At 45.8% G+C, this 17,140-nt stretch overlaps 1 protein-coding gene across 2 annotated transcripts in view; it reads left to right on the forward strand.

The window, feature by feature from the left end:
* The window catches only part of ADCY9 (adenylate cyclase 9), a 133,383-nt gene that overhangs the window by 81,710 nt on the left and 34,533 nt on the right, over positions 1-17,140 (forward strand). For both annotated transcript variants that reach the window (XM_086692130.1, XM_086692129.1), the window contains exon 3: positions 15,386-15,576. In XM_086692130.1, coding sequence (XP_086548256.1) covers positions 15,386-15,576 — 191 coding nt within the window. The remainder of the gene's footprint in view (positions 1-15,385; positions 15,577-17,140) is intronic.

Consider the following 17,140-nt stretch of genomic DNA (forward strand, 5'->3'; position numbering starts at 1 on the left):
TAATCTCTCTCCTCTACTGGACTATTCCGTCGGCCCACAACAGTTTCCAGCACCTTCGCTCTGCATGGATCCTTGCAGGATGCCACATCGCCTACCTCTCCGCCTTACTTTGTGGCCAGACTTCTCTATAGGATTGAGCACACAGCCTTCTCCACTTCTCACGTCACCACTATCCTGCCCTGCCCCAGGCCTGGCCTGTGTTCTCCATCACTCAGCTGTGTCTCTGCATGTCACGGTATCAGCAGTCTTCCTACTGCCAAAAGCAGGATCACTTTTCTAGCCACGTCATACTCGACGTAGTGGCCCATTCCTTCTCCTCGAGATACTCTCCTGTCTTGACTTTCTTAGGTCTTGTTTATCTTACTGTCCTCTGACCCCACTTATCTCCCTTCAGACTTTGTTGCTGGATCCCCCACACCACACCATCTCTCGACCTGGAAGGTCTCTAGACTTACTTCCTGGCCCTTTCTTTCTTTTCATCCTCTCCAGCATGGTAGTAGAGACATCTCCTCTCTAGCCCAGATCTTCCCTCTGATTGGGATGATTTGGCTGCCCCCTTGACATCTTCATATGGCCATTTCATAGGCATTTTAAACTTAAGGGGCCCAAAACTGAGCCTCTGAACTTGTCCCTAAAACCTTTACCTGCTTCGTGAGCAGGGGAGGGCCAGAGAGAGAGACACACACAGAATCTGAAGCAGCTCCAGGCTCTGAGCTGTCCACACAGAGCCCAATGTGGGGCTTGAACGTGTGAACCGTGAGATCATGACCTGGGCTGAAGTCGGATGCTCAGCTGCCCCCCAGACGCCCCTACCTGCTTCGTCTTAACCCAGTAAATATATTTTCACCCATTTACTTTGGGCAGAACCCAGGGAGTCATCCTTGTTCTCTTTCTCCACCCCCCCCCCCCCCCCCCATCTAGTCTGTTGGCACAGACTTACCTGTTCTGCCTGGATGTTACATTTTGAGTCTGTCTGCTTCATCCTGCTGTCCTCGAGGCCAGGCCCCACTGCTAACCCTTTGCCTGGGCCACACCAACAACCTGGGAATGAGTCCCTGCTACTACTATTTTTAATTTTTATTTTTCCTGCTACTGCTCTTGATACCTCCCAAGCCAATCATTTATCGCCTATAGCAGAGTGGTTTTTAAAAAAGGCAGTCCAGGCTTGTGGGATCCTGGAACAGAAATCAGACCAAAAATTGTTCAAATTTGGATAGTCTGTAGTCTAGTTAATAATATTGTACCGATGTTAATTTCCTATTCTTGATTACTGTTCTGTGCTTGACGTAGTACAGTAAGGTTAGGACAAGTGGAGTGAGGAATATGAGGGAACTCCTTGTACTATATCTGGAACTTTTTTGTATGTATACGTTAGTTCAAATTACAAAGTTTTTAAAAAATTTTTTTTTAGTGTTATTAATTTTTTTTAAATTTTTTTTTCAACGTTTTAAAAAATTTTTTTTTTCTTTTCAACGTTTTTATTTATTTTTGGGACAGAGAGAGACAGAGCATGAACGGGGGAGGGGCAGAGAGAGAGGGAGACACAGAATCGGAAACAGGCTCCAGGCTCCGAGCCATCAGCCCAGAGCCTGACGCGGGGCTCGAACTCACGGACCGCGAGATCGTGACCTGGCTGAAGTCGGACGCTTAACCCACTGCGCCACCCAGGCGCCCCATCAACGTTTTATTTTTTATTTTTGGGACAGAGAGAGACAGAGCATGAACGGGGGAGGGGCAGAGAGAGAGGGAGACACAGAATCGGAAACAGGCTCCAGGCTCTGAGCCATCAGCCCAGAGCCTGACGCGGGGCTCGAACTCACGGACCGCGAGATCGTGACCTGGCTGAAGTCGGACGCTTAACCGACTGCGCCACCCAGGCGCCCCTTAGTGTTTATTTTTGAGAGAGAGACAGAGAGAGTGCAAGTGGGGAGGGATAGAGAGAGAGAGGGAGACACAGAATTTGAAGCAGGCTCTGGGCTCTGAGATGTCAGCACAGAGCCTGACACGGGGCTTGAACTCACGAACCGCAAGCCTGAGCTGAAGTCAGACGCTTAACCGACTGAGCCACCCAGGGCCCCCAAATTACAAAGTTTTTGAAAATTAAAATGCAAAAAAAGAAAGAAAATCGGATTGTGCACCTGTAAGCTTACAAATCTGCCGAAGCCTTCCACATGCCTAGCACCTGACTCAGAAGGTTCTCAGCGGCTCCAGGGCCCTGCCCGCCCCTCCAGCTTCCTGTCTGTGACCCTCTTTCAGCCAGGAAAAGATACGATGATCTTTTCTATACCGGTCCCCCCTCGAGTGTGGCCTCCCCAGGCCCACACCGTGACCTGCTCCTTCTCATCACTGACATCTGCACTCCTCCCGCCTTCTCTTCATGGAAGTATCTCCAGTATCCATACTAGCCCTCCTGTTCACTTGCTGCTATCCGTGGCAGGAACCCTTTGTTTCCTTCACGTCCTTATCCACAGCTGGTGATTTGAGCACCCGTTCACCCTTCCCGCTGCTGGTTCCTTGGCGTCAGGGCTGGTATATACTAGGCTCGCAGTTTTATCATCAGTGTCTAGGCTGGCATGCAGTGGGTGAGCAGGTAGAATCAACAGACAAGTAACTTCCTGTTCCTCATTGTGTAAGGAAAGTTAGTCTGTAATTCAACCTCCAGAGAAGTTACAGGACTTTCAGAATTTTATTCTGCCCTTCCTTGATGTTCCTACTGTTTGCACATGGACCACTACTTTATAGAAGTGATTCAGTTCTTCACGTACCTGAATGTCCTTTGTGTTAGGGCTTCAGCTAGGCACTGTAGGTGCTGAGATCAGTAAGGCATAGTCAAATGTAAGGTATTGTTAGCATTTGTAATAGGACTCTCCACATTCTTGGCAGATCTCAGGAGCACTTTATTTGTTGAAAGAATGAGTAGGATAAGTTAAGAAATAGTTTCCTTTTTAAATTAAGGCAGATACGTTCATACATACTCATGCGTTATATATACAATCATGTAGCAGATACACGCATACAGGATTGTGGAATTTTTAGCCTTCAAGCTGGTTCTCTCTTGGCAGGGGTGGGTTTGGGAAGAGAGCCACAGGACGGGGGCTCTGCTGCTGCCCTGCCTTTGCCAGGCACCCACTGCTGCATTCTAGGGTGGCTTGAAGCAAGGCTGCACAGAGAGGTGTTTGGGAAGTTGTTAGAGGTGTTTTTTTTTTTTTTTTTTTTAGCGGTCTCTGTGATTAAGGGTTATATACTGTCCATAAATTTAATTTTATTTAGGATGGTAAAGAGGACGTTACAAATGAAGTATGTAATAAAAATGTAATAAAAAGGAGCCATTGGGTCTGATCGGGTTGAGAACCTATGGTTTCAGGAACATGTTATTATGGGTTCTCAAGGAATTTGAAATCTTTCAAAGAACCCAACAGGAGCATCATGATTTGTGATGATCCCAGGTGAAACAGAGTTTTGTGCTGGAGCCTGCCACTTTGGCGGGAGGCAACATCATGTGATACAAGAATATCTGGGATATGACTGGGCACTAGATGTTGTCACCTGCGTGCAGGTCAGGAAGGCATAATATGCAAATAAGTCATGTGACACCAGGGCTTGTGGAAGTAGAGGGCAGGAGTCCCTGGTCTCAGCTTGCGTGATTTCATGGTGCTTACAAGACCCTTGATCATGCCTGGCTGCTTGGTGAGCGCTCACCCAGTACATAGGCTGGAAGGAGAGGCATCTGGAGGCAGTGGGATCCTGGAGAGGCAGAAAGAAAGGGGAGGTCGGCCAAGGTGGCCAGAGTTTGTTTACCTGCTTTACTAATTTGCCCGGGGCTGAAGCCTCAGCAGAAGGGTCAGTGACTCCTGAAACCTTGGCCTGGCCTGGCTCAGCAGTGTGTGCCAAATCCTGTTAGCACTGTGGCTGTGTGCCTAGTTAAACATTCAAGCCCCGTGGAGTCAGAGAGAACCCCCACGAAATGGCAATGTGTTCAGCGGTGTGTTTTACTACATGTGTTGCTTTTAATGGGTGTGAGAGATCAGAGAGGTCCTGTGTTCGTTTCACAGACTGCTTTTAGGAATCATGTAATAAAAGGTGAAGTGTATAAAATGTGGAAAATACGGCACATCTTCTAAATAGGCACATGAAAAACATTTTTTAAGGGATAATATATGTCAAGGAAGGTTGAGCTATGTACGATGGGGTCTGAATTAGATGTTTGAACTACCTTTTCAATCCATTTTCATCTTTTTGGAATATATTCAGTGCTTGTCTCCTCTTTTCCTAGAGATGATCCTACCATTTTGTTTGATACAGTATCCATTCCTATCCCATTTCCAGTCTGCTCCCCTGCTGTTAGTGTACAGCGTGATTTCTCCCCTGCACTTGCTGCTAAATGTCGTTTGTAACAGATAAAAGTCAGTACTTAACTGGTTTCACATGCAGTTGTCCTCTTTATTCCACCCATTTTTCTTTAGGTCGTTCTTACACCTCTTCTGTATTTAACAAAGTTAAGAAAGAGCTTTCTGTTGCCAGTCCGTCCCTTCTCTCTAGTAAGGAAGGATGTCGATCTTCACCATTCAGTACAGTAGCAGCTGGCCACATGTAGCTCTTGAAAATTTAAGTTACAATGAAAAAAACATTGGAAATTCATCTCTCCAACTCACACTAGCCACATTTTGAGTGCTCAGCAGCCACTTGTGGCTGGTGACTCCCCGCGACAGCCGTAGAACATTTCCATCATCGTGGGCTGTTCTTTTGGACAGCTGGGTCTAGATCCCTGTAATACACTCCAGTAACTCACTTCCCATAGTATCTCATCACTTTCAGTTGCTTTCAGGGCTTTGATGCAAGCCTCTTTGGTTTTCTGGAACCATCCAGAACTTTCTCCTCTGGTTCCACCTCTCATATCTCTAAGTCCAGCTGTGCGTGGACGAAATATCGGGCTGAGCCGTATTGCCGAGCCCATAACCTGACTGGGCCTCCTCTGTCTGCCTCTAACCTGGCTGTGAGTCAGCCCGGTCCTGGTTTATTCCCCGGGGCCCTCTGTCCCTTTGTTAGTTGGGGTAAGTGGCAGGCATATCGGCCTAGATCTGCAGCGGTCATGAGGACTTTCTTGACCAGGGACAATGGAGTTGTTAACTCTCAGCCTTGTTAACTTGCAGTTTGAAGAGCTCTGTATTCCTTTTATTTCATTTCTCCCTCTCTCTCTCTCTCTCTTTTTTTTTTTTTTTTTTCCATTTCAGTGTGATTTTGTGGAGCCTGGCCCTGCCACCCTGAGCTTGATTTTGTGGACTTATTTCCAGCAACTTTTCTCTCAGCCTTGATCTCTTCCCCTGATTTTTTTTTTAAAACTTGTCCACACAAGTCCCATTTCTTTATTACATTTATATTTATGATGTATTCTTTGATCAGTGGTATTTTTGTGTTAAGTGTATCTTTGCCCTGTTTATCGTATTTCTTTATTTTTAACAGAACACAGTTTGTAGTGTTAATTTAATACTTTCAGTTTTTCTTTTTTAAGTTGTTGTATATTTATTCAGTGGGAAACTTCATGGTATCGAAAATAAATGAATGCAATTCATTCAGTTCCATAAGGATGAATCTCAAACACGATGCTCAGCCAGAAAAAGCAACTTTCACAAGAAAACTTGTAAAATGTCATTTATTCAAATAAAAAAAACCCTTTAATGCTGCATATTGTTTAGCATTACACAGCATAGCAACTTGGGATTCAGAATAGTTATGTGCTCTGTCGGGGAGAAGGGTTTGCAGTGGAGGAAAGTCCACGGGGAGCCTTAACAGGGCAGATGACATTTTATTTCTTAACTGGTGGGACCCTGATGCTCAGCCTGTTTTTCCTTACATATCTCTCTGTCTAAGATATTTTGTAAAAAATTCAAATATTCACACTTATTTTAAAGATAAATAACAAAAATACCTAATTTACAAAATGAGTATTTCCCATTATCCATTTTCCTCTTAATATTTTAGTATATTTCTGTGTTTCTTGTAATTAATTTTTTCAGCTTCATTGCGGTATAATTGACCAATATTGTAAGATCTTAAAGTGTGCATTATGATTCTTTATCGTGTGTGTGTGTATAAGAAAATTAAGTTCTACTCCCTCAGCACATTTCAGTTAGACAATACAAAGTTGAGACTGTGGCCACCACATTTTACGTGAGGTCCTCAGTGTGTGTTTCTGTGTTTTGAGTCTAGTGTTGCTCAGAATAATTCTTTCTTCTCCTCAGGGGTTATCTGCTGCTCTTCATGTATTCCTTCCCCAAGCACCTGGCTGTGTGGTTTGGGGCTGGCACTTCCGGGCAGGGAGCGACTTGCTGCCCTGTCCAGAACCTTCCTTCCCCGGGGAATCTGAACGCACTTCTGTCTGTCCTTCAGGTTCTATAGCAGACCTCCACTTTCCAGTCCAGGACAGGCGACCGCTGAAGACTTCTCCACCTGCTTTGGTGGACGAGGGGCTGTTGATTGTCACCCCAGCTCTGTGTGTCGATGTGCCCTGTCCCCTGTCCTCTTCTCCCACGTGGGCACTCTCTCCCCACTGCCTTGGTTTTGCTTTCAGTTTTGCTTTTTCAGGAGTGTACAACATAGTTGTGATGTTCTGGAGGCACAGATTGTGGCGGGAGTCTGGCCTGGGAGAGCTAGTCACCCGGCCTGTGGCTTCCCCAGTGGCAGTGTGGCCCCACTCTGGCTTCTCACCTCACACCCAGCAGCACTTGTAAGATTATTAAAGACAGACCTCACAAGCACAGCTTTGGATCTTCTGGGGAAGGTCTAGAAAGGGGAGACTGCCTCCGGTGCTGAAATGAAATGGAGAAATCAGAGATGCCAGAGAAGATACAGCTTCTTGATCAGGAAATAGGGGTTTTGGGTTTTTCCGTTGTCGTGGCTTGAGCGAGTGTGCCATGTGCTCTGGGGAACAAGGAGATGCAGTTGGGGAAGCTCTTTTGGTCCCTGTTCCGGCCAGCATGCAAAACGCTCCTCAAAAGAGGATGACGTTCAACCTTGATGTGAATTGAGAACTGACTTGAAAAGTGAGGAAATTCACAGCAAGCATGTGGTGGTACTGCAGATGGGATTTGGAGTCCAGCTGGAAGGCCGGATCAGCATTTCTATGCAGAAACAGGTGATGAAGGCACAGGTGTGGCCACTCCCAGGGAAGTCTAAGCAGGAATTTTAAGAATTGCATGTTTTTCTTTGCATGGTGGGACCCTTCCAGGTGCGGTAAGGTGAGGCCGGCTATGTTGCCCTTTTCCCAGCTGAAGATGCTCACAGGAAGTGTCTCTGCGGGTAGCCTGACCCTGTGGCCGAAGGAAATGCCTTTGCAAATGAATCTAGTCTGGCTGAAAAGCGAACAACGGTGTTGAAGGCAGCCAGGGAAGCCAGGCAGCCAGGGAAGCTGAGCCGAGCCTTCCCTCTGTCGCTGTGAGCGAGCCTCGGGCTCTGTGCCGCGCATGGAGTGGAGGCAGAGGTCGGTAGTCACAGCAGACAGTGGGCCCGGGTGTCGCCTGGCTCCCTGGGATTACACTGCAGCTGTCAAGAGTGCAAATCTGATGATCCTGGGAGGTAGCTCTTGAAGGTCACACTTGTGTTTTGTTTTGTTTAATCTCTTCCAGACTTCTGAGCTCTTGCCATGTCGAGTTTTTGGTTATTCAGGGTGATTCAGCCTGTTTCTTATACATATATGTTTTCCTACCCTAACTTTGGCCTGTTAGCTACTTCCCAGTCTTTCTGTTTTTCTTTTACCTGCCACCGCCCACTCCTTTACCTTGAATTCCCATGGATAGTGTGTGTATTCTGTACTGGCCTTACCTCTTCTCTGTATCTCAGAACAGTTGCATCTTGAAATTCACATAACTTTCTTTAAAAAAAAAACAAACCACCTACCCTGAGGTATGATTCACACGCCATGCAACGTACCACTCCAGCACACACAATTCGCTGGTTTTTCGTACATTCGCAGAGTTGTGCAGCCATCTCTGCTAACTGTAGAACATTTTCATCACCCCAGAAGGAAACCCTGTGCCCCCCTCCCCCCGCCCCTGGCAACCAGTCATCTGCTTCCCGTCTCCATGGATGCAACTCTTCTGAACATTTCATAGAAGTGGAGTCACACGCTTCATGGCCTTTGGGGACTGGCGTCTCTCTCTGAGCATCAGTCACATGGCTTTATTTCTATTTTCAACGTATTCTTTTGTTTGGTTTTCTTTTTCAGGTACTGGCTGCCACTATCTTCAGATCATAAATTGAGTCTTTCGTTCCTAGAATCTCTTTTTCATCATCTATGTTCTGTACTTAAATCTGCAACTCTTAAGTTATTAGTTTAACTATTAACTATTGAAATCAACTGTGATTTCTCAGTTCTCTGGGGGAAAGAAAGAGGAGTCTGTGACTCCTCTTGTGCCTGCTTCAGACTTAAGGTGACATGCTCCCTTATGTCTGGTGTTGCTCCATGTTACCTTCTGGTGAATTACCATCTACTGTTGCTCTCTTTCGGCTCCTGACACGTTTCCTTTTAGCCCTCTTGTTTCACGGCCTCTTCTGATTATTTACATTATGTTATATTACAGTATTCCAAGATAGTTATCATAGACCTTCATATTTTTGGTTAGTTTTCTAAAACTCACTGTTAGAAAGCCTTTGTCACGTGTGAACATCCCATCAGCACACAGACCTGAATGCACGTAATTCTCTCTTCTCGTAGATGTGTGTAATCACTTACTCATTGTCCTCACACTCACTGACATCCTTCCATGCCCCAGTTGAATTTTTTGTGAACATCACTTCCCGCCTTTCCTCAGTTTACTCCTGAGTTGCTGCTGAAGATGCTCTAAGGAAGAGCACTGTCTCTCCCTTTTTATGTGTGTCAACTCATTTAATGCTCACAAGAGTTCTGTGAGACACTATTACTGTTGTGTTCCTAGTGTTTCCATGTTACAGATGAGGGAACTGGAGTCAAGTGTTTAAGTCACGCTTTTCAACCCACGCTCAGTCTCTAAAACCAGAGTTCTTTTTTCCGTCTCCATTCCCTTGAATACTACTGTCTAGTTCCTAACCCTCAGTAAGTACTCAATAAATAGTCAGTTTGTTGGGTAAGTGAACTGAGCACATAATGAATGAGATAGTACCTGGTGGGCTCTTTATGGGTATGTCAAATGTTTTCCTTCAAAGAGCTTACTTCTGTAGCCTTTGTGAAGGCCTGTGGCATGAAACCATAATTCAAGAGTGTTTTAGAGGTGGGAGGAATGGATCTCTGAAGTTTTCACCACTGGACTCTGTAGTGTTAATACTCGGCAACATAGCATATAGTGGAATAGCATTTAGTAAGGCCAAATTTGAAAGTGAAGAAGACAGTACATGGGAACACGGTCACTAAGTGCCTGGTCATCACATTTGGCTGAAATGGCAGCATACTTACTTATTACCAGTAGAGAGAGGGAAGCTGGGTGCAGAAAGCACTTGTTCCCAGAGCAGGATGTAGAGCGTGTGTGTGTGTGTGTGTGTGTGTGTGTGTGTGTGTGTTCAAAAGTTTGTTTTGTTAGCCTAAACTTTTAGTCAAAACCAAGTTAAACAGGCATGGTGCCCAACCTTTGTTTCTTTCACCTGCTTGAGTGGCTGTTTCATATTTTATTATGTGGGACTTCATTTTTTAAAAAGAGGTTAAGTTTTACCAACACCCATTCACCATAGGAACTTGTGATTTATTGTCAAGTGTTGCGGGAACCAGGATGAATCAGTCCTTGTGATTAGTGGTTTTACGTAGGAGCAGAAAGGACAGAGACCCATCGAGAGTGTTTTAATGTTAACGGGGTGAAAAATGTTTTGTTTTCCACACCAAAACTTCTGGTCTTCTTAAGCAGAAGCAACAGACAGTTATGAAATATTGTATCTATAGTTTTATAGAACCTGGTTATTTGACAGATTAGGTACCCTTTTAATCTTTATTTTCCTTATTGACTGACTGTATTTTAGTTTAAATAATCCTCACGCTACTCGGCCATTGCAGACCTAGTTATGAAGAAAAATAGAATACAAAGTGGAATAACTTTTCAGAATGTTTATGAACTAGGCCAAACCGATTGCCTCTCTTAGGTTTATTTCAAGTCATGAGTGATGCAGGTGCCTAGGCCTTTGTTATGCTGCTGACTCCCAGGGTTGTGTCTCAAAACATCCTTTCCTTCCTGATCATTCTCCTCTTTCTGCTAAACTGACATTCAGGTCCTTGATTCTGGGTAATGGAGCCTGTCTCATTCCAAAGCAAGGTCCCCGCAGGAAAAGACCATGATAAAGAAAGAAGGCCTCAGTAGTCTTTCTTTTCCAAAGTGGATTTTGGCATACACTCAAATTACACTGCGATCACCAAAACTAAGCACTGATTTTGTGCACGTGACAATTTTCATCCTCAAAGAATTGATGATGTGCTTAAGAACGTTAACCACATCAATCTCCATGCACGCAGCCACAGACCAGCCCCTCCTCTAGGTAGAAGCATGGTAGGAAACATGTCCCCCCTTCTCTAGCCTCTGCAAACCCACGCTGATGAAAAAAGGCATCAATGCTGGTGAGGTTTAAAATCAACTACCGAGAAGAAATATAAGAAATCTTATTAATCTCCTGTTTATACTTAACAAAATAAATCATTTAGCTGCCTTATTTTGACCTTCTGCTTCAAGAGAGCCATTCTTTTGAACTTGGACCCCAGAGTCCATGTGTATTGTGGTTACTCATTAAATCCTTCTCTCTCATAAACTCTTTTCACTAAAGACTTTGATGACACTGGGGCTCAGTTGTCCAGTCCTGATACGTTGCTGGGATAGTTCACACCAGGCTGCCTTACTTTTTCGGGACGGTTTCGCTCTAGTTTTGGCAAAAAGTTTTACTTTCAATTTGGTTTTCCACATTGAAGTATGGACACTTAATGGGTTTACCCATTTTGCCTGTTGTGGACACATACACACATCAGATCTTTGAAACACTAGTAGCATTGTGGGTCATCAGGGGCTCTCCCTAAAGAAAAATTTGCGTAGGAAACAAAGAGCAACTGTTGATTTAACACTTCCTCAAATGTTTTTATACATAGAAAGAACATGGAGAAGACTCCCAGTGATAAGCATGTCAAACACGCACGTTGAGAATAATAGCCGGTGTTACTGTTTTACTGTGTGTCAGGCACCGTTGTAAAGGCTTCGTGCGTGTGACTCAGTCTTTGCGTCAGCCCTAGGGAGCAAGTCCTCTTCCCAGCCTCACTATGATGAGGTGTCTTCTCTTGCTCCAGGTCACCAGGTGGAGCGGTGGCAGGCCCGAGCCCTAGGTCCCCTCTGCAGAATGCACGCGCTCACGCATCTCTGCGTGGTCCATTGTAGAAGTGTTGCTACCACCACTACGCTTTGGGGAAGGTGGGTTCCTGTCCCCACCACTACTCCCTGACTGCCGTGTCCCCTGACTCCCTTATCACCCGCTGCGGCTGGCGTTTCCACAGCTCCTTGGCCTCTCCTCAGCCTCATGCTCCCGTTACCATCTCCCCCTACACGCCTCGTGGCCCCCAGCCTGAAGACTCCCGGAGCTGGTCTGTGTGGTGCCCTGCACGGGCCCCTGCTCCTCCCTGGCCACTCTCCCACATGTATTCTCTGTTCCAGCCATACTAAATTCATTTCCATCTCTCAGCTCTGCCTGCCGAAGGCTCCCTTTCTGCAGGGCTTGTTCACAACCCCTTACAGAAACACCCACGGCCTGATGGCAGCTGCCCCAGGCCCTGGCCCTCTTGGCTTTCACTCTGCATCTTTCAACCCTCAGCTTGGAGGGCCCTTCCTCCAGAGGCTTCCCTAACCACCCCCTGGTCTGCAAGGCGCCACCCTCCTATGCTTCCCAGGGCACCCTCACTTCCTTGTCCTAGGACTTTGTACTCACACGTGCCCGCTATCTAGATCCCCGCTCAGGTGACAGCTGCATTCAGGTAGGGGTCATGGCTGACGTGTTCACGCCTGTTGAGTGAACGCACCTATCACAGCGTATGGTGGACACCTTGGTGAGTGATGAACGAGCAGCGACTAGGTAGTCACAGGAGGGAGGAGCGGCAGCGAGCCTCGGGGATGCGCACCCCCTGCGGCATCAGAGCTTGTGATGCGGGGCTGGGCTGTGTTGCTCACGTCCCCTGGTGAGGGGCACGCCTCGACTTTCAAGTGTGGCTTCAGCTTCATGCGTGTATCTGTGCGGCAGAGTCTGTAGCTCTTGCGTTCAGCTGGCTCGGCCTCGTGTCTGCCTTAGTCGTCACACCTCCCGGGAAGTCCTCCCTTACTAGCTCTTGCAGGTCTGGGGCTGCGTGGTGGGGGTGGGCAGTTACCTTACCGGGGACTCTTCCTGGGTTTGAAAGAACCGAGAGCAGTGGTAGCTCCTCACACCCTACCTTCCTCCCCCCTCCTCCCTCCTTCCATCCCTGCCCCGGTGGCTTTCTGCAGCAGCACCGTGTGCTGTCCCGGGTCTTCCCCGCCTGCTGCCCCGCTGCCTGTCTTGCAGTCAGGGGAGAGCCCATGAGAGCAGTTCCGGGGAACAGGCCTTTCCACGGAGTTGTAAGCTCTTCCAGCATGGAGCCTCCATAACAGGTCAGAAGTAGAACTTTTCTCTGGCTAGCTCACAGAGGTGGTGTTTTTGTTTTTATTTTGTTCTGTTTTAATTTTTTTGTTGTTGTTTATTCATTTATTTTGAAAGAGAGAGAGCAAGTGGGAGAGGGCAGAGAGAGAGGGAGAGAGAGAAGTCCCATGCAGGCTCTCAACTGTCAGCACGGAGCCCAATGTAGGGCCTGAACCTACAAACTTTGAGATGATGACCTGAGCAGAAACCGAGTCGGACGCTTAACCGACTAGCCACCCATGTGCCCTTGTTTTCGTTTTAAAGTTTATTTATTTATTTTGAGAGAGAGAGTATGAGCAGGGAAGGGACAGAGAGAGAGGGAGGGAGGGAGAGAATCCCAAGCAGGCTTTGTGTTGTCAGCGAGGAGCCAAGCCAGACATGGGGCTTCATCCCATGAACCGTGAGATCACAACCTGAGCCAAAATGAAGAGTGATGCTTCACCATCGGAGCCACCCAGACACCCCAGAGATTTCATTTTTTGACCCTCCCAAGGCAAAATGACAAGTGAGCTCGGTGTCATCTGTGATGCAGTCGGAGGAATTCATACAAATGTACTTTTACTCCTCTGTCAAATTCCAGTTGATGCTTCCATTTCTTTCTCTTTCTTTTTTTCTTTTTCTTTTTCTTTTTCTTTTTCTTTTTCTTTTTCTTTTTCTTTCTTCTTAAGTTCAGGCTTCCATTTAAAGGTTATACACATATTTCGTTATGAATGTGATTGATCCTGGACATTGTGTGTTTTTGTTGAAGAAAAAAAAACATCCAGAAGTTTAGGACCTTAGTTAAAAGTGAGCATTTTAGGGTCTCCTTTGGGGTCAGCAGCTGAAGTTACTTATCTCAGTCTTTGGATTTCCACCTGTGACCTGGATGTGCACTGGGATTTCTCTGGGTGTTTCCAGGGCTCCTGTCAAATTCTCAGTCTGAGAACAGGTGACTTGAAAACACCACGTAGTATTTTTATGAGGAGATAGGTAGATGACAACTGACTGAATGATGAAATGGTGTCCTAACCATAAAATGAAGAAAGACAATTGATTCAGGATCTTTAGGTTGTTTAATTTTTTAAAAGTATTTTATTTATTTATTTACGTACTTCCTTACTTTCTTATTTATTTTAGAGAGTAAGAGAGAGTGCAAGCCAGGGAGAGGGGCAGAGGGAGAGAATCTCAAGCAGGCCCCATGCTTGGTCGGGAGCCCAGTGCAGGGCTTGATTCCACAACTCTGGGATCAGGACGTGAGCCAAAATCAAGAGTCAGATGCTCAACCAGCTAAGCCACCCGGGTGCCCCAACTAATTATTTTTATTTTTATTTTTATTTTTATTTTTATTTTTATTTTTTTAATGTTTATTTATTTTTGAGAGACAGAGCATGAGCGGGGAGGGGCAGAGTGAAAGGGAGACACAGAATCCAAAGCAGGCTCCAGACACAAAATCCAAAGCAGGCTCCAGGCTCTGAGCTGGCAGCACAGAGCCCGACGCAGGACTCACATTGACGTGTGAGCCAAAGTCAGACGCTTAACTGAGCCACCCAGGCACCGCCCAGCTAACTTTTTTAAAGTAATCTCTACCCTCATTGCGGGGCTTGAACTCACAACCCCGAGATCAAGAGCCATATGCTCTACAGACTAAGCCAGCCAGATGTTGCCCCCGCTTTCTTTAAGTAATTAGGTAATTAATTTTAAAACATTTATTAAAATGTACTGAATATAAGTACCTGTATGGGTTTAGGAGTGTAGATACCTCACCTCTTGATCAAATCTTTGTGTGATGCTTTTCCATTACCACCTTCTGCTGGAGCTTATAACTCTCCAGGACAGGGACCTATTGTGTTCTTGATTTTATTCTCTAGGAACAACATACCCTAGTCCTACGATAAATGTTTTTTAAACAAATTACATACATTCCCACTCCCCTTAACAAATTTGCAGTCTTGTCAAATTTCAGTAAGGACTAACAATGGATTCATTTAAATAAGGTTTGCTTCATTTTCAGAAATGGCTTGAGTTCTGTCTGAAAAAGCTGCTCCTTAGTATTTTCTCAGCAGATAGTTCTTCTGAATACCCGCAGCAGGGAGCTACCTGCCCATTAGAGCTACTTCATGGTGTGGCGTATGTTTCTGTTATTTCAGCCTGTAACGAGAATTGTAAAGATGTCAATTGTCCATTTAGCTAACTTTTTTTTTTTAATGAGGGTTTTGTGAGAGAATTAAATTCTTACGGAGTACAGGTTGACAGAATCCATGTTCTAGGTCCACCAGAAGACCCGTACTTAATGATCTGAATCAAGGGAGGTTTTAGTTACCCCTGTTGGTGCACATTATGGTCTCGTTTTTCGTGGCAGTTTTGCAATCCTGACATGGTAAAGTGGTCCGTATTCTAGATCACCCTTACATAGAGACTGACCGAACAAGTGTCTAGGGTGGACTGTCATTCCGCTCGGCTGCTGTCACAGAGCGGTCATGTGACCCTTTCATGGAGGAAGTTTTTAATGCTCATTTCAGCCCTCAAGGGAAAATGTGCAGCCAAAATTCAAAGAAAACATGATATAAGAAAATGGTGTGTTTTGGAGGCAAACATTCTCCCCCGAGTCAGCACGTCTCTGAAAAGATCACGGAAATCAGTAGTAAAATATGACATTCATATTTTCACTTTACTCTCCACTTTTCAGGAGCATGTCCTGCATAGAGAGCAAGATCGAGCTGCATTTCAACCAACGGTGGTTTCCATCTGTGCTGATTGTAATTTTTATCCATAGGTTTGAAGACATACCTGATAGCGGGTCAGAGAGCGAAGGAGTCTCGTTGCAGCTGTTCAGAGGCCTTGCTTTCTGGCTATGAGGTCATTGACGGCTCACGGGTGTCCTCAGGCCCTAGGGGACAGGGGACAGCATCGCCAGGGAGTGTCAGTGACTTGGCGCAGACTGTCAAAACCTTTGATAACCTTAAGGTTAGTTTTTTTTTTTTTTTCCTACTTCTTAAACTTTGTATTAATTCTGCAGTAGCACATGTGAAATGATAAGCGGCCTTTGGGTCTGTGGCAGACGACTTGGAACGCCCTGCAATTTGGTTTTTGCAGTTTTTAAATTTAGTCTGAAGTCACCAGCATTTTGCTTTTTTTAATACCTTTGCTTTTTTGACATATATGCACCTCCAATTTCTTTCTACGCTGCATCAATTTGCTTCTTACTTGAGTTATTTTCTTTTTCTGAGACCTACGCTGTCTTTTGGGATTTTTGAAAGCTAATGATAAACGACAGTAAAGGGGATTCTTCTTGCATCTTGCTTGTAGAGCTAGTTCGTATCCTACTGCAGACACCATTTTCTCAAGTGCTCCTAACGTCTCTTGAAATCCAATGTCTTATGATTATTTTAACTTTGTTGGTGTGGATGAATCTTGTGGCGTAGCTCACTTTAAGAGTGCATTCTTGCCAGGAATGTTATAATATTTCATTGTTGGAACAGAGACCTCCTGGCGACTGTCTAGAAGTGCCCATTTCTGTTATAATAAACTACCACGGGATTAACATGGCAGACGGACCGTGGGCATTTGAAACCACTCCAGTTTATGAGCTGCTCCTCGGCTTCCACATTTGATTTCATTTTCCCTACTGGTATCTCTGGTTTATTTTTACGGTTGAAATATTTGAGGTTTCCATTTAATAAAAAAAAAAAAAAAAATGAAGGGGAGAGAGAGAGAGAGGCACTGCTGACAGTTCCACTTGACTGTGTTGTTGTGTCCTCAAACAGGTCAGGACAATGGCCTGGTGTTATGACTTTAATCCAGTGTGTCCCTGCTTGTCCACATTCACTCAGCGCTTTGAGAGCTAGCTCAGAGGGGACCACAATGTGGGCGTCCAGGTCCTTTCCCTCTGCCAGAATCCATAGTCTCTGCCGTCCAGTTATTTTGTGTAATTGTGCGCAGTTTTATTAACAGCACTCTGGTATCATTTTTATCGTGCGCTTTGTTAAGTTAGTGCGGGATTTGCCACCCTCAGCACTAGGAACGTTTCGGGCCAGGTAACTCTTCGTGGTGGGGGCCATCCTGTGCCCGGTGGGACATTGAGCACCATCCGTGGCCTTCACCATCACGTGCCAGGAGCGCCCCCTCCCCCCATTATGGTGACCAAGAATGTCAGACAGTGCCCAGTAACCCCTGAGACTCCTGAGGGGTGAAGGAGGGTGAAACCCCCTCTGGTTGAGGACCCACGGGGTAGGGTGCTAGACCGCCTCTTCCCCATATGCTCTGGCACGTGCATGACAGCTAAGGTATCTGATACTTCCTTAATGCCTGCACGCTTTGAAGACAGCCTCTTCGCGTGGGGCAGTGACTTGCAGCGGTCAGAACGCGGAGCTCCGGGCTCACGGGCTGTCCCTGCACACAAGCAGGGGAGAATTGTCGGGGGGTGAGACGTTAAAAACACCGTTTTCCAAGTACAGTTTCATTATTTGGAGAGAAATTATTTCCTCCAGGCTTCAGACCGAACTGCATTTAAATAGAAAAATAGAGCTCA

The sequence above is a fragment of the Puma concolor genome, chromosome E3 (assembly GCF_028749965.1).
Source record: "Puma concolor isolate L17-30 chromosome E3, mPumCon1.1.hap2, whole genome shotgun sequence".
Taxonomy (NCBI): Eukaryota; Metazoa; Chordata; class Mammalia; order Carnivora; family Felidae; genus Puma; species Puma concolor.